Raw genomic sequence first — 16,820 nt, forward strand, 5'->3', positions numbered from 1 at the left:
CAGCTGAATAATGTTCCTCCCCAGCTGGGTGCTTATGCCAGCTTAGATCTTCCCTCCTCAGGTTCTGCAGCGTTTAGTGCGTTGGGTTGCTACAGCATCCATCACGTGGCCCATGATCTTGTGTCCACGTTTCTGAACCTCCCCCCCACCAATGATACTGTGATCTCCTCAAGGACAGGGACTCAGTTTTAGTTTCTTTCTGTCCCCACTTCTAACAAAATGGGGCGGGGGGAGTGGGTAATTGTTGAAAACTTCACATATATACATAAAGTGCTCGTAGTAATGCTGTTCATTTGCTGTTATCATCCCTCTGTACAGATGGGGAGACCGGAGCTCAGAGATGTTAAATAACCTGCCCAAGGTCACAATTATATAAACGATTGGAACCCATACTTTCAGGCTCTAATGCCTATGTGTTCTTCTTCTGCTTCAGCTAACAAAGGCAAACCAAATCCAACCATCTGAGAGTTGGGCTTGAAGTAGGGACTATTGTGTGTTCAATCTGTTGTGTTACTATATTACAAACACTGTGGCATCCGATGAATTAATTAAATGAGATCACTTCTTAGGTCAGTTTCCCAGGAAACAGACTGAGATTTTCATGCAGATGTATTGGAAAGTGCACTCAGGAGCAGCACCTGTGGGGAAGCAGCAGCTGCCTCTGGGCAGAGAGGGGAGCTGGGGGGGTGGGGCGCTCAGGGAGCCGTGCAGCACTTGGCAGAGGGGGGAGCCCTGCAGTGCCGTTGCTGCAGAGGTACAGCAGTCCCGGTCTGGTGGGGATTCTGCAGCTGGTGTGTCTCTTGGCGAGAATGTGTGAAGTGGCCTCACATACTGCTGTGTGCTTTAGCCTTTCAGTGAATCTTTAGAAAAAGAATTTAAAGGGAACAGTGGATTCTGCGTGAGTTCAGAACAATCCCAGACTGCAAACCTGCAGAATAATCTCCCTCTTATCCTTTTATTTTCTTGATTTTTTTCAGTGCCAACATTCTAAAAGTGTTACTTGAAAAAAATTCTTCCAGTTGTTACCATTTGTACGAGATGTGTGGTAATTACAGAAAATTTTCTATTTTTTTTCAGTGTATATAATTTGATCTAGGTATGAAACCTGTACTGAGGGAAAAATGAAATGAGGGAGCTATCCTGGAAGCTTATTTTCATATTTTGCATTTTCTAAATGTTTTTCAGTAAACAAGTATTGCTTTTAAAATTGGGGGGAAAACATAGTTTAAAGAAGCACATTTGAGAGAGGGCTGTAATCATTTTGAATATAATTAGAGGCAAATTCCCAAATTAGAAAATTGAACATACTTGGGAAACATAATTTCTCTAAAAGCAGTATTTAATATTTAGGATTACAATCCATTAAATGAATCTACTTATAAAATTGAAAACAGTGAAAGGAATAACCATCATTTGCAACAGGATAAACAAATCATTATCTGAGAATGGCAATTCTTTGGGTTCCTATCATTTATAAGGGAAACATAATTCTTAAAGTAACAGAGACAAGAAATTCTAAATCGTTAGATTAAATGGTGAGTGCCTCAGTCCTGTCTCTTCCCATTTTTGGCATTGAAACTTTCTCACTTTTTATTTTGAATAATTTCAGGCCTTCAGAAAAGTTGCAAAACTAATGCAGACTTTACAATTATCCCTCCCCCAGCTTCCCCTAATGTCAGCATCTTGTGTGACCATGGTACCATTATTAGAATCAGGAAGTTAACATTGGCATAATATTATTACCTGCAGTGTAGATTTATGCTGTTTTACTTCTTCTGTTCCAGGATCCCACTTTCATGTAATCATCATTTCTCCCGAGTCTCCTCTCGTCTTTAACAGTTCCCCAGTCTTCTCTTGGTTATTTTTTTTTTTTTATGTTTATTTACTTTTGACAGAGAGAGAGACAGAGCATGAGTTGGGGAGGGGTAGAGAGAGGGGGAGACACAGAATCCGAAACAGGCTCCAGGCTCCGAGCTGTCAGCACAGAGCCCGACACAGGGCTCGAGCTCGTGGATTGTGAGATCATGACCTGAGCCAAAGTCAGACGGTCAACCGACTGAGCCACCAGGTGCCCCTCCCCAGTCTTCTCCCGTTTTTCCCAATCTTGACTCTCTTGAATAGACTGATCATGTTGTAGCATTTTCCTCAACTTGGGTTTGTCTGATGTTTTCTCATGATTGGAATAAGGTTATACATGTTTGGCAAAAGTGCCACACAAACAGTGTTGTGTCTGTCCGCCTCCCCATCAAGGGTTTAACGATGCTGATATTGCTTGTTACTGGGAGCGGCAGCCTTGAGGTCTGCAACCTTAACCTTAAAGGAGATTCCTTGAGACTATGCAAGTCCAATTTCACCTCAAACTTTCACCAATTAATTTTAGCATCTATCAGCTGATTTTGTTTGCAGCAGTTTTTACTGTAGTGTTTGCCTAATGATTTCCTTTTTTTTTTTCTTCTTTCATTCTCCATTTATTGGAGCTCTACTATAAGGAAGAGCTGCCCCTTTTCCCCAAATTTACTTTCTTATTTGATTTATATCAGTATGGACGAATGAATATGTATTTTAGTCTGTGGGTTACAATTCAATACCTGCATTATTTTGTTGTTTAGATTGTTTCCGTTTGGGCCACTAGGAGTTTTTTCAGGTTGACTCCTGTAATTTTGCGAGCACCTCTTTTCGGCGTTACAAGATGTTCCAGGTTCATCTTATATGTTCCTTGCCCCAGTCAAGTTCAACCAACTACTTCTCAAAGAAACCCTGGATCACTTTTTTTTTTTTTTTTTTGAGAAAACTGTGTTTATAGCCATGACCTGATGGCTAGGTACACTCATTACTGCACAAGCATCATTGCTTCTAGGCCCTATCAGACAGAAGGAGCCAGGAAGTATGTGTGTATATTCTATTGTGGATTTCCCCCTCTGTGGTTGGGCTTGTTGGTGGGATAGGTGAAGCGTGTGTGAAACACTGTGGTTCTAAGAATCAGCTGCACAAAGACATACCAAGGGAAGCATCACTTTTCATTCCTTCCACCCCAGTGCTGTTTCTCCCCTGCTTTCTACCCACGTCCTGTCTCTGTAGTTTCTGCTTTATCCTTCCTGTATTTGTTCTCCACAAGTGGACAGATACATGTACAATTTCTTATATCAACTTCTTTCTTATATGAAGAGTAACAAACTTTAATTTTTGTGCGTGTGCGTGCTTTTCTTTTTTCACTTAACAGTATCAGTTCATAGCAAGCTATCTCATTCTTTATTTCTTTTTAATTCCTAGATATTCTATTTTTAGTGCAATTGTAAATGGGATTTTCTTAATTTCTCTTTCTGCTAGTTATTAGTAAATAGAAACACTATAGATTTCTGTGCATTAATTTTGTATCCTGAAACTTGAATGAATTCATGGATCAGTTCTAGTAGTTTTTTTGATGGAGTCCTTATGGTTTTCTATATAGTGTCATGTCATCTGCAAAGAGTGAAAGTTTAATTTCTTTCTTACCAATTTGGATCATTTTTTTTTCTTTTTTGTCTAATTGCTGCAGCTAGGATATCTAGTACTGTGTTGAACAAAAATGGTGAGAGTGGACATCTTTGTCTTGTTCCTGATTTTAGGGGGAAAGCTCTCAGTTTTTTACCACTGAGTATGATGTTGGCTGTGGGTTTTTCATATGTTCCCTCTAACCCTGCTTTGTTGAGGATTCTCATCATGAATGGATGTTGTACTTTGCCAGATCCTTTTTCTGCTTCTGTTGAGATGATCATATGATTTTTTATACTTTCTCTTCTTGATGTAATGTATTGTGGTGATTAATTTGCAAATATTGAACCACTCTTGTATCCTGGGAATGAAACCCCTTTGATTGTGGTGAATGGTTTTTTTAATGTATTGTTGGATTCAGTTTCCTAATGTTTTGTTGAGGATTTGTTCATCGGGCATATTGGCGTGTAGTTTGTTTTCAAGTGTCTATCTGGTTTTGATATCAGGATAATGCTGTGCTCATAGAGTGTATTTGGGAGTCTTCCTTCCTCTTCTGTTTTTTGAACTAGTTTGAGAAGAATAGGTATTCACTGTTACTTAAATGTTCACCTGTGAATTCACCTGTGAAGCCATCTGGTCCTGGGCTTTTCTTTATTGGGAATTGTTTGATTACTGATTCATTTTCATTGCTAGTAATCAGTCTGTTCAAATTTTCTGTTTCTTCCTGATTCAGTTTTGGGAGGTTACATGTTTCTAAGAATTTATGCATTTCTTCTAGATTGTCCAACTTGTTGGCATATACTTTTTCATAATGTGATCTTTGTATTTTTATTATTTCTCCTCCATTTGTGATTTTGTTTGAGCCCTCTTTTTCTTGAGGAGTCTGGCTTTGGTCTGGTTTACCAATTTTGTTTATCTTTTCAAAGATCTAGCTTCTGGTTTCATTGATCTTTTTTTTTTTTTTTTTTTTTTGTCTCATTTATTTCTGCTCTAATCTTTATAATTTCTTTCCTTCTACTAGCTTTGGATTTTGTTTGTTCTTTTTCTGTTTCCTTTGGGTGTAAGTTTAGGTTGTTTATTAGGGATTTTTCTTATTTCTTGAAGTAGGCCTGTATTGCTATAAACTTCCCTGTTAGAACGGCTTTTGCTTCTTCCCAAAGATCTTGGACCATTTGTTTACAGAGCACTTCCTCATTCTTTTGTACAGCTGCATGGTACAAAATTGTATGAATGTGCCAGTGTTTGTCCCTACCGCTCTCCTGTGCTTCAGTGAGTAACCTTGTACAGAGTGTTTTCATGAATCTTGTTCATATATATCTCACTATTATTGGAAGTACATCTTCAGAATTGAGTACTAAAAGTGGGGTTGCTGGGTGGAAAGGTAAGTGTGTGTCATTTTGCTGGGTTCTACCAGTTTTTTCTCCAGAGGGTTGCACAAATTTGTATTCCCACCAGCAATGTATGAGTATACCTGCTTCCCCATGGCCTCAGTAACAGAATATGTTGTCATATTAACACTGAAATTTTAACACCATAAACAGCAGGTTATTTTGGAGATTCTGAGCTTTCTCTAAACTTATTTTGGTCTGTTTTACTATTAGCATACCAAAACAAATAGGCATATTAGAACTTCCTTGAATTTTTTAAAATTTATCTCACATATGTAATGAAGTGGAATTTTTTGTTTTGTTTTGTTTCATCTTAGGTTTTGCTCCTTTGGTCTATTTGTCAGATGAATGCCATAATTTATTGGCAATCAAGGTCTGGACCGATCTTAATGAAGACATTGTTAAACCTCATACATTAATTGCTGCTAGCAACCTCCAGTGGCGACCAGAATCTAAATCAGGAATTCCTACTTTATTTGCTGGAGATTTTTCCAGGTTTTCTGCCAGTCCAAAGGAGGGCCATTTTCAAGAGACATTCCACAAAATGAAAAATACTATTGAGGTAAAATTACTTTGGGCATTACCACGCATTTTGGTATTTTCTTATTTTGATGGTCAAATATCAAGGAAATGGTGGCTTGTATGAAAATTGGATAGTCGGGAAATAATGTGAGATGAGGGTTCCTCAAAGATGAATTGCTCAGGAGCCTGAGGAGATGGGGGGACAACAACTGGGAGAAAGTGACTTGAAGGGGATTGAGTGAGGAGAAATCCTGAGGAGGATGTTCAGAGCTACAGGTCATGTGGGCAACAAGAATGAGTTACCCATGGTTCATAGCAGTATCATTAGTTAATAACCGGCAGATTCCAAATTCACGTTTTAAACTCCCTATCTAGTATTTTATAGTTTATGTCTGTCCTTGATTTGAAATAATCTCAAATAGGAGAATACTGAAATTATTTTCCCTGGGTAATGTACGCATTTTATGCTTAAATTTATACATATAGCAAGTAATAATTATTAGCTACAGTTTTAGAGTGCTTGCTGTATGTCAGGCCTTGTTCATAGCCTGTCGCATTCAATTCGTCCACCAAACCTATGAGGTAGGGAACTGTTTTTCCATTTTTTTGATGAATAAGCTCTCTGAGTGCACAGCCCCAACTTTTTTTTTTTTTTTTTTTTTTTTTTTGAGAGAGAGAGATGGAGGGAGGGAGGGGCGGAGCGAGAGGGAGACACAGAATCCTTAGCAGGCTCTAGGCTCTGAGCTATCAGCACGGAGCCCGAGACAGGGCTCAAACTCACAAACCACAAGATATGACCTGAACTGAAGTCAGATGCTTAACTGACTGCGCCACCCAAGTGCCCCTGCATAGCCCCACCTATTAACCACTGTGCAATGCTGCCTCCCAATAAAATTTTGGATTTTATAAATTGCTAACTAGTAAAGAATCTTCAAGATAAGGCTGTTAGTTTGATATCTGAAATGTGTGTTGTTCAAAGTATATATAAATAAAATTATATTTTAAAAGCATCAGAGTAGCCAGCTGTATAAAGGAAGTTTGTGTAATATTTTACCTAAAGACTCAATATATATTATAGTGAAGAATAACACCCTAATTGATCCGGTTTCTAAATTGGGGGTGGAGTGGGAATTATATTCACGATTTGGCCTCCATACAGATGAAAAACATCCCAGGATTTCTCCCAGGTTTTATTCAAGGATTGTTCAGAGACAACTGTTATTTACATAGCATTTTTAACTTTTACAAAATACTCTCATGAATTAGGTTAAATTATATAAAATTGCTGGTATTCGACCAGTTGTAACTTCTGAAACAACAGTTTTATGTGGCTTAACCTATACATTGTTTCCGTTCTTAGAACAGACGTGAGGCAGTTGTCTCATTTTACTACTAACCCAGGGCATACTCTATAGATGTTAGGTGATTTACAGCTATTAGGTAGGAAATAGAGCTGGAACTTGCGCCCCCGTCTTCCAGCTCCTAATCCAGTACCGTGTAATACCTTGTAATTAAACTGGCTGTTTGGCAAGATCTCTCCCGTCTCTTTCCTTCCCTGACATACACACACTCCCTCCCTCCCTCCAACATGTTGGCTTTGCATTTATACACTGGTATATTGTTTGACAGTTGCTCTCAAATTTTGGGTGTGTCATTCTTTTTTTCTGGTCTGAATCTTTTATTTCTAATTTTAAAGGTAACATTTTCTGAAAACATGAAAATGTGTATTTTCATTTTACAAAACAGCTTTTCCAATTTATTTTCTTAGAATATTGATACGTTTTGCAACGATGCAGAAAACAAACTTGTGCATATACTTAATGCAAACAGTCCCAAGATGTCCACCCCGACGAAAGACTATGCTTCAGAGCCACACACCATTCAAACAGTCCTTGGCCTAGGAAATAAACTTTCGGTAAGTTAATTGAAGGAATTTTATGAGTATTATGTATGTAGTCAATACTATATTCTGGTGTGCATGTGGTAAACTTAGTGAAATGGAATTAAACTTGACTAGAAAGTGTAGTTTATTGTTAAGTGGCCCCTGTAAGTATAGGTTATCTGGAAATTATATCTTGTTTATCAAAGCCAGAATGGAACCTTCTTTGGGGTTACATTTGACCAAAAGGTGCTTTCATTTTTAGCATTGCAAGTGCATGTGATAGAAAATAGTGTTTTGCCTCTGTCCTTTTGCTAGAAGGACTATTCTATACAGTTAGGGGTGTTTCTAAGCTCAGCTTAACTCTTTAAATCACCGTACACGCAAATTAAGCTGTAAGGTCTGTAATACTGACTGATGACTAAATCTCAAGTAGCTAACAGTTGCTTAGTGTATCTGTATTAACTCATTTAATCTTTACCACAACCCATGGGATGAAAATTATCTCTGTTTTGCAAATGAGGAAACTATGGTCTAGAGAGGTTGAACAGTTGCCTAAAGTCACAAAACTAGAAAAGTTAAGTATTAGAACCCAGGCAGTCTGTGCTCTTAAAATGGTTTAAAAATGCTTATCTTTGTTTAAGCTGTTAATGAAAAAAGAAAAGATTCAAGAGTCAGTTAAATCCCCCTGCCTCCCTTTTTATTACAATTAGTCTTCATTCTGCTTTCTTTTTGTGTCATTTTTGTATCCTTTTATGCAAAACTGTTTCCTTCTGGAATGAGAACAATAATGTAAATGTCTCTTGAAATCATCTGACCTGTGAGTCACCATGGGCTTGAGAATGTATGTGGTATTTGTGTGCTTAAATATTTCTAACGAAAAGCTGATTTGATGATATTTTATATATTAGTGCATCATTATCTAGGCTGCATTTTGTCTTTTTATCAGATGTCTTCTCCCAATAGTGAGATGAATTACCAGAGTCCTTTATCACTTTGTAAGCCGAAAGCAAAGTCTGTGCCCACACCTGGATCAGCCCAAATGACTTCAAAGTCTTGTTATAAAGGGGAGAGAGAGCTGGATGACCCGAAAACCTGCAAGAAGAGAAAAGCCTTAGATTTTTTGAGTAGACTGCCTTTACCTCCACCTGTTAGTCCCATTTGTACATTTGTTTCTCCAGCTGCACAGAAGGCATTTCAGCCACCACGGAGTTGTGGCACCAAATATGAAACACCTATAAAGAAAAGAGAGTTGAATTCCCCTCACATGACTCCACTGAAATTTAATGACACTTCCCTTGTGGAAAGTGATTCAATAGCTGACGAAGAACTTGCATTGATCAACACTCAAGCCCTTTTGTCTGGTTCGGCAGAAGATCAACTTATGTCTCTCAATGACTCCCCTAGGACTGCTCCCACGAGCTCAAAAGATTATGTCAGGCCGAAAAGGTATCCTACTGCCTCTGGGATCCGAGACTGCGAGAACCCCCAGGCCAGCACCGAAGGAGGGGAGCCTGACGTGCAGGACACAGATACAGTAAAAAGGTCATTATGAGACTGCAAAGGTGACAGCAGCAAACATGACGATAAGTCAGTTACTGACTCAGCCTCTCCGGTTTGTAAAAAATACAGCTTCAAACTGCACATCAGTGTTCGCATAATGAGAAAAATAGTTTCTAATTTCCCTGGGTGCCTGTCTATCACAGGAATGCTCTTTGCCTGCCTCTGTGCTTTGATTTGTTACCGATCTTAAAATTGACTGGATATTTATTAACTAATCAAGAAAAAAAATCTCCCTTAAATCTTTGTGACTGAATTTGATCACTGGACTTGACCAAGTATTATTTTACAAAGTAACTTTTTCTTTAAATTGTGTCCTTAATTAAATGAAACTCGGTTCGTAAGTACAGTTATTTTGACTCCTGTAATTCTTTTTAGTTCCTATTTTAGATGGTTTGGTTTAGTTTTGTTTCTCGGAGATAGCCCACTGTGACCCAGTTTTCCCTAACAAACGTGTTGATTCTCTTATAGTTCTATCCTGATTAAACGTCAGGAAGAGAAAGATGCAACAGCGGTGTTTTCTAAGACCCATTCTTCAACCCTAAGTCGGCATAACTACAAGAAAAACAGAATCCCCAATGTAATTCCTTTTTATGATTCCACTGTGATCTCTGAAATTATTTTAATTAAAAATTCAAGTACTTTAAATCAGATTTCGTAGTGTTAATGTTTTTGTAACAAAGTGATCATCTGCAACTTCAGAGAAAACTGCTCTTTCAAATTGGCAGATTCTACCCACTTTATTTTTGGCCCTGTCACAGGACTCAGCAGTACTTCTTTTAAACCTGGTTTTCTCTAACCACCAAGGCAGACAGTAATAGTTCAATATAAGAGGATATTCTCGTTTGTGACTTTCTTATGCTTAATGGAGAAAAGAGAATGCACTTCCAACCAGGAGTCGATAGCATGGAAAAGCTCTGAAATCAGGTCTTTTACTATGCCTTAAGTTTATATAAAATAGCCTGTTTTCAAATCTAATTAGAAACGCATTTCAAAGCCAAGAATAAATCTTTCAAAAAGCAATTTTTTCTTTCATAACCGTGATCCATGATTTTTCGCTCCTCTAAAAATTAACGTAACAATAATCCATTCTGCAGTCCTTTTTAACTCAAGTGTTCTGCCAGTCTTGTTAATACATGATTTAAATTTTGTTCGTAAAACAATTTGGTCTTCCCATCCTAATCATTTTCCAAGTGATCCACTCTAGAACAGGGAATAAAACTGGAGTCTCAGGTAAACAAAAAAGAATTAGAAGAATCTAACCTGAACTGCTACTACGTCCTCTATTCTTCCCATTTAGACCACACATTATAGAGAGATCTCATGCACACACTCCTTTTTTACACATTGTAAAAAATATAGGAAGCTATATAAGCAAAATATGAAGCTTAAGTATATGCGGATATTATCCCCTAAGAAGTGACAATGATTACAAAGTCAAGAATGTACACCATAGGATTAGGGATAATGGTAAAAGCAGTTTGTGTTACTCAACAATTACTTAACGAGGCCCTATCTTGTACGTAAAGCACTATGCCGGCTCTGTGAACGATACAAACGTTAATAATACAAAACTACAGGTTAAAGTTGAGTGTTCAAAAAATTACATACATCAGGAACCTTGGGAACTGAGAGAAAAAATAAATCACTTCTAGCTGGGACAAAGTTGGCAGCATTTAATCAATTATGTTTATGTTTCCAAACCAAGTATTTCAGGAGTCATCCAGGGGAAAAAAGAGACAAATAGGGAAATTACTCTCCTGAGCTCTTTAAAATCTCTGGATCTAAACCTGGGGCCATATCAGAGTGGTTACTCAGACAAGGTGAATAAAAAGCCATAAGATGTCAATAGTGTCAGGTATTAAAATGCTAAAGTAATAGTCTTTCCAATGTATGCAGATCAAATAATTTATATAAGCATGTAAAATGCAAGGTTGCTTTTGTCTTTATGTCTCCTATTTACTAAAGAAGACAGGTAAATAAGTTTATGATATAGAAAAACTGGTTCTTAATAGGGTAGAATTCTGTGGAATTTAGGCAATTAATTTTTTTATATCATTAAAGCAGTCTAGATTCAATGACAAATTCATATAAAGCAATACCATAGATAATTTTTAATAACCATAAAAGCACCATTATATAGGACACTTAAAATAATATTTCACAGAACATTATAAAGAAGCTGTTGGCCAACAAGAAATAAAGCATACATCCTACGTGATCTTATCTATCATGGTCTCACACCAAATTAATCCGATTCTAACCTGTGGAGACTTGATTTGGAATCATAAATTCAGTATTGGTTTAAGAGGGACATCCCAGAGTTGTGGTAGAACTTTATTGTCTTAATGCCACATAAATCGCCAAGGCTGCTCATCTTGCAATGAGCATGACTTTTACGTATCCCTATATGATTTATATCTTGGTATGCTTAATTCTTGTGCTCCCAAACATTTGGGCAGCCAACTGATTATGCACATGTCTAAAAACTGCTTAATTTTTTCCTCTTAAAAACTGGTGTTTTATAAAGTCAGGCTTCTTTAATTTCCACTATTGGCACAACAGCCAAAAAGTTCATCAGGTTTAATCCTATTCGATACAGTGGTAGTTAAAACACAAGATGTGACTTTAAATAATGACACTGATTTTCCTCAGTAGCTTTTAGAGCTATCAAGAAGGATCCAAAAGAGTTTTTAACAATGACACATCATGAGAATAAAGGGATAATTTCCCAAAGAGTCTACTTTGAAGGACGATACTCCCTTAGATGTATGCTCTCTAGCATATGCATTTTAGAGGAAAACCACTCTCATCGTGACAGCCACACATCTCACATTTTTTGGATACACGGCTTATCAAAGTAGCAATGGCACTAACATTTTCCTGTCTCCCACTTCTCCCCCACCTTTCCAACCTTCCTGATGGAGATGGGTTTTCTGGAAAAATAGATTACTTCAGAGGAAGTGGTACTGAAGCTTCTGTATATTGAACTTATGTGACTGGGTACGTTTTCAGGGTTCCGTTTCCAATTGGTTCCCTAAAGAAAGTGACTTTGTTTAATCAAATCAGAATTCCAGCATCAGACCATGCATAGAGGATCACTTTTAACAAGTGCTTGTTGAAAATGAATATAATGACTTCTGCTGAAAACTTTCAGGTCCGACTATTTACACGGGAATTAGAGCTCTGGCTAAAACTGAACAAAGAATAAATACCAAAAGTTGCGGTAAAAACTGATTTAGGAAAATTGTGAATGCCTGTACGATAGGCCTCTAATATCCATGGTGACAGCCGCCTCTTCTGTTAAAGGAGCTCTCGTTTGTGAAGCCCCCATGAGCCCTCCGGGTGGGAAACTCCGCGCAGGGATTCCAGTATCCTGCGCCATCGGAAGGTGATGGGTTATTCCTGTCCTGGTTTCTGTTCATTCTGCTTGGCTTTTCCGCATGAAGCACACTGTGAAAGGTAACATCGTGTTCATACCGTTCCTTCATCCGGTGTATTTTTTCTCTTGGGACTCCATGAATGTTCCTTCTACATGGAAAAAAATGCAAACATGTGCTTAAGGCAGTATATTCAAAAGGAGTTACAAGTCCTGCATCATTACATAGATATGCACTCCCTAGTCTCAGGATTTAACTCTCACTAAAGCACAACATCTCTTTAAGGAGTTATCTTTCAGGCTCCACTCCTGTTTTTTTGTGCTGCTCTAAGGCTAAACAACTAGAGTTTCGGAAACGCTTCGTTTTTGGAACTCTCAATTTCATGCTTCAAGGTATAAAAGAACACCATGAGATCTACTTTTGCCTGTTAATCATGCATATATCTATAATCCATTTATGTCAGTCCGAGACACTTATAGATGCTAATTAAAATAATCTTAAATTCAAGCGGGCCTCAGAATCAACTGGGGATATAGTTCGAAATGCAATTACCAGAGATTCCCACTGTGGCATGGGGCCCATGAACTAGGATTTTAACAATCACCTCAGGCAACTGTGATGGGCGTGGGCCACAGACCGATTTTGGAAGCACTATCTCCTTGTAACTATAGGATAAATCAGTCTTATTCCTAAAAAGTAAATTCTGATCTCACTGGTTTCTTTAAATCATTGACATCATCAAATAACACAGATAGTAAATATCAGAACCCATGCACTCAATCAACAAGTTAGTATTATTTGGACATTTATTGCTTTATAAATTAGAAGCAGCATCTAGACCCTAAGTGAACCACAGACTGTTGAACGTCTAAAGATCTTTATTGAGCCTCAATGCAAAAACGCCACTGACATGTGCAATCCCATGCAGAGAAAAGTGCTTTCAAACGTTCATTAATGAAGAAGCATTTTAGCAGAAAGTTAAATGTGTCCTTTAAAAGGACCTAGTCCAAGCCAAAGTGTAGCGTTTAGCAGTATATTAGAAAACTGACCCAAAACTAAAGTCTTCACATTAATAAATCCAAAGTGATCAATTTCCAAGAATTACCATTTCTGGCCTGAAAACTACCATGTCCATTTCCAGCCTGAAAAGATTCTTTTGTTCGGTCTGAAATACCTGAAAACAGCAGGATACATAATGAGGAACTAGAAAAACAAAGAAGTACCTTGCTAACTCTTGAACGTTGAATTTCCAGCGAGTGTCAGGTTCTCGGAATATAACTTCATAGTTATTTTCAAGTGCCTGATTTTTCAAAAGTACATAAAACATTGAAGACATGGTATGTATGTTTGGGAATGTTTATGCTGCCATTTAACATTTACTACAAATCTTTTCTAAGATTCCTTTTGTTTTACCAGTAATCCAAGGCCTTAGTTTATCTTACAAGTACCGTTGGTTCATTTCCATACTTAGCCACTCTCAGATTATATTATGGTTCCCAATGATAAGTTTTGGTCAATTTTATCTACTATGTAGGAAAATGATAAAGGTTCTTTGTTTGGGGACGTTTTTAAAAATAGATAGCTGAACTAAGTTTTAAATATCCTGCCCACATGTATGAGAAACGAATTCAGTGGCTTCTCAAAGTCCCTTCTAGGATTATCACCGAGTTTTCTTCTGCCAAATGCCTTGTCCCATTCCTCATGCCTCAGTTAGAAAGTGAGGGTGCCCTAGGAACAGAGCTTATGAAATAAAAATGATTTCCCAACACTCTTTACAAACTCTTCCCGCCAAGAAGGGGCTTTCCCTGCTATGCAATACGGTCCGGCCCAAAGCACCGCGCCCCGTGATCCTTGGGTTTACAGTTTGCATATAAACATCCAAATAATCTTTGCATTCATAAACTGGCTACTCCTTTCTCATCTCAAAATCTGAACTCTTGTCACTATCGTTTATTGTGTTACAAAATACAGAATGAAAACAGCTAAGTAAAAAGATTTCCTCTTCATTCTTGAGATTGAGATGGACCCTTCTCATTAGAAGAGGATTCAGATATCCTAGATGGAAAATACCTAAATTCAGGATCTTAGTAATAGCTGTGGGTGGCTTAAAAAGATTGCACATTCCAGATAATAAAAAATAAGATGTCTTTCCTTAAGCCACTCTCCCACTACTCTTGGTTTTGAGTTGTGCCTTAATTAACTTGACTACTCATGTCCCCTTTCATTTCTCTGCCAAGTGGACTCTCGGTCCGTGAACTGAAGTAACGACAAAATTGATGTTCATTCCTTCCTACATTCACCCAAAGTCCCACAGGCTGGGCCTAAATAAACCAGATGGATGTACAGTTAGAGAAAAGCACACCTGCGTGTAAGCTCTTTTGCCCCCGGATTAAAAAGAAGCCATGAATAGACGCCACGAGCCCAGTTTCTTAGAGATACTCACTTTACCGTTAGACAAGTGGGGATTATGTATGACCAAATGAGACTACTCATCTGTCGTCTTCTTGCCCTGTGTACTTCAGGATCTTTTCTCCTATCTATATGCCCAATAGGGAATGAAAACTTATGACCAGAAAAGGTGAAATATGTCTGAAAACAGATCATAATTTAAAATACAAACATAGTTTTATTCCTCTTACTTTTCTATTCTGACAGTAGAGAGCTGAGTTATCTTTGTTTGCATATTTATATTTGTATTCTAGTATCTTAATAGGGTTACAGTGTTAACCCTAAATATGTTTTAAAACCAAAAAAAAAAGGTCACCCCAGAACTCTCATGTGGCAACACTAAACAGTACTGAAATCCCTGCCTGCCAAAGACAGTGTCCGATCAATATAACCTACAACTCGGCTAGCAGCACTGCCCACCCCAATATTTCTCTGCAAGCTTCAGACGGTGCCCCTGTGTATAGATGTCTCTTCTTTGGAAAGCAAGACAGAAAATCAAGACAGAAAAACCACCAAGAATTCGGACCAAGGAGTGTTTACAAATGTACCCTGAGGGGATATTAGCATCTTAGCAAGTTTCAGCCACTGAACAACAGAGAAACACTAAAATAAAACCTGTTTACCTGCTCTCTGAGAGAACTACTATTAATAAAGATGAGATCATGGCAGATCGGAAAAAGAGGAAAGAACAAATGGTTCAATTTTCTCACAAAATTTCCGGAACTGAAAAATCAGAATGATGCTGTTTCCTACCATGACTGCATAGGGCTTCATTTCCCAGGCGTGGAGGTTGGTATTATCAATAATAATGGGGGATATGCCATTCCTCATTGCTTTTCTGGCTGCAACACAATGTTATATAACAGTGAGCAACATGCAACAATCAGAAGGGCGAGCGTACTCCTTATTTTGTTATTTTCATTACAGGATGTCCTCATTACACAACGTTAGTGCCGTCTATTTCAGAACCCATTATCAATAACTTTCCTTTTCCTGGAATCTAGGGAGGTTATGCTCTGGCATTCTGTTTGGGGGGAAAATGGCAGAGCTTTTGTCACACTCCTCCCATAAAACTTATTCTATGTGCACAATAGGATTTCCCGGGAATTCGGAAAGGAATTTGTCACCTCTTTTCTGGTTCCATTCATGTGCTTCCTCCAGGAAGTCAGGGTTGAACTCATAGGCACCGTCTTCCCTGAAGAAAAAATCATCCGTGCTGAAAATCAGAGCCCTGGGAAAGTCGTGTTGCAATTGTCTAGAAAGTGGGGAAATAAGAGATTACTTTATGACTAGGCACAGTCATCCTAGAAATTATTACCTTCCATCTCTAACATTCAGTGGTTTATAATTATGAGTCCACCAGGTTGTGTGTTGTTGAAATTCAACGCAAGAAGAGAGATGCTTGCTATTCATAGGAGGCGGGAGAAAACCGAGAGGCGGCTGTGTGGGCAGCACAACTCCTAAAACTCAGAAGTGTGGCCACCACATTGACTTCTGCTGCACCAAATGATTCTAGACACAACTCTGGAGGTTAAGGCGAAGGCATGATGACAGTGGGCACTAGTCCTCACCGCCGTTGCACAGTGGTGTACCAGTGCCCCCCACAGACCTGCCCTCGCGTGCCATGCCCCCTTGCCACAGCCCTCCCTTCCCCAAAAGGCTCTCCCCTGTCCTGGGTCCCCTCTCCCTGGGCCTCTGTTCTCTGTAAGGACGCATCTGAGAAACTAGTTCTTGCTGAGGTATGATATAGACAAAAGTGATGTATGTGTGTGTGTGTGTGCATGTGTGTGCACCACCCCTATTAAGGTAACATTTACATTTCACAGTGACCTAAACCAAATGAAAAACAGCACACCAGGAGAAGGAAAGAGGTAGACCCAGCATTCCCCATGCTTTCTTAAATCTCTATCACACTTCTCTAAATATGAAAATATCACAGAAAAAAGGGAAAACCATCGTGGAGTGTCCCCTTTAAAACAAAAAAAAAAAAAAAAAGCAGACTAAATTCTGCACAAAATCGAAGAGATGTTTCCACTTGAAATCCTTATTCAGACAATTTGGTGGTGGAGGCGGGGGGGGTGCATATTATGGTAGGTAGTAACTGGGTAAATCTCTGAGCCTCCTCTCTCCTCATCTGCACAAATCAAGGATGATTTCACCTATCTTGCTAGG

The 16,820-nt window shown here is 38.4% G+C and overlaps 2 protein-coding genes across 8 annotated transcripts in view; one reads left to right on the plus strand and one right to left on the minus strand.

Moving 5' to 3' along the window:
- The window catches only part of BRCA2 (BRCA2 DNA repair associated), a 61,346-nt gene extending 50,505 nt beyond the window's left edge, over nt 1–10,841 (plus strand). For 2 of the 3 annotated variants that reach the window (XM_053214077.1, XM_053214087.1), the window contains exons 24-26: nt 5,177–5,421; nt 7,150–7,296; nt 8,210–10,841. In XM_053214077.1, the coding sequence (XP_053070052.1) occupies nt 5,177–5,421; nt 7,150–7,296; nt 8,210–8,815 (998 nt within the window). In that variant the 3' untranslated portion in view covers nt 8,816–10,841. Of the gene's footprint in view, nt 1–5,176; nt 5,422–7,149; nt 7,297–8,209 lie in introns of those variants that run through there. The other variant, XM_053214091.1, reaches the window with a different exon arrangement.
- Nucleotides 7,207–16,820, minus strand: part of N4BP2L1 (NEDD4 binding protein 2 like 1) — a 40,337-nt gene continuing 30,723 nt past the window's right edge. The window contains exons 2-6 of one of the 5 annotated variants that reach the window (XR_008294923.1): nt 15,776–15,903; nt 13,306–13,374; nt 12,301–12,351; nt 8,289–8,355; nt 7,207–7,278 (exon numbers count right to left, since the gene is read on the minus strand). Coding sequence is in view for 4 of the 5 variants with exons in the window: in XM_027064652.2 (XP_026920453.2) it covers nt 12,093–12,351; nt 13,424–13,500; nt 15,402–15,490; nt 15,776–15,903 (553 nt within the window). In the remaining variant the exon portion in view is untranslated. Of the gene's footprint in view, nt 7,279–8,216; nt 8,356–10,919; nt 12,352–13,305; nt 13,375–13,423; nt 13,501–15,401; nt 15,491–15,775; nt 15,904–16,820 lie in introns of those variants that run through there. The other 4 variants (XM_027064655.2, XM_027064652.2, XM_027064653.2 and 1 more) reach the window with 4 other exon arrangements.

The sequence above is a fragment of the Acinonyx jubatus genome, chromosome A1, assembly GCF_027475565.1.
Source record: "Acinonyx jubatus isolate Ajub_Pintada_27869175 chromosome A1, VMU_Ajub_asm_v1.0, whole genome shotgun sequence".
Lineage (NCBI taxonomy): Eukaryota > Metazoa > Chordata > Mammalia > Carnivora > Felidae > Acinonyx > Acinonyx jubatus.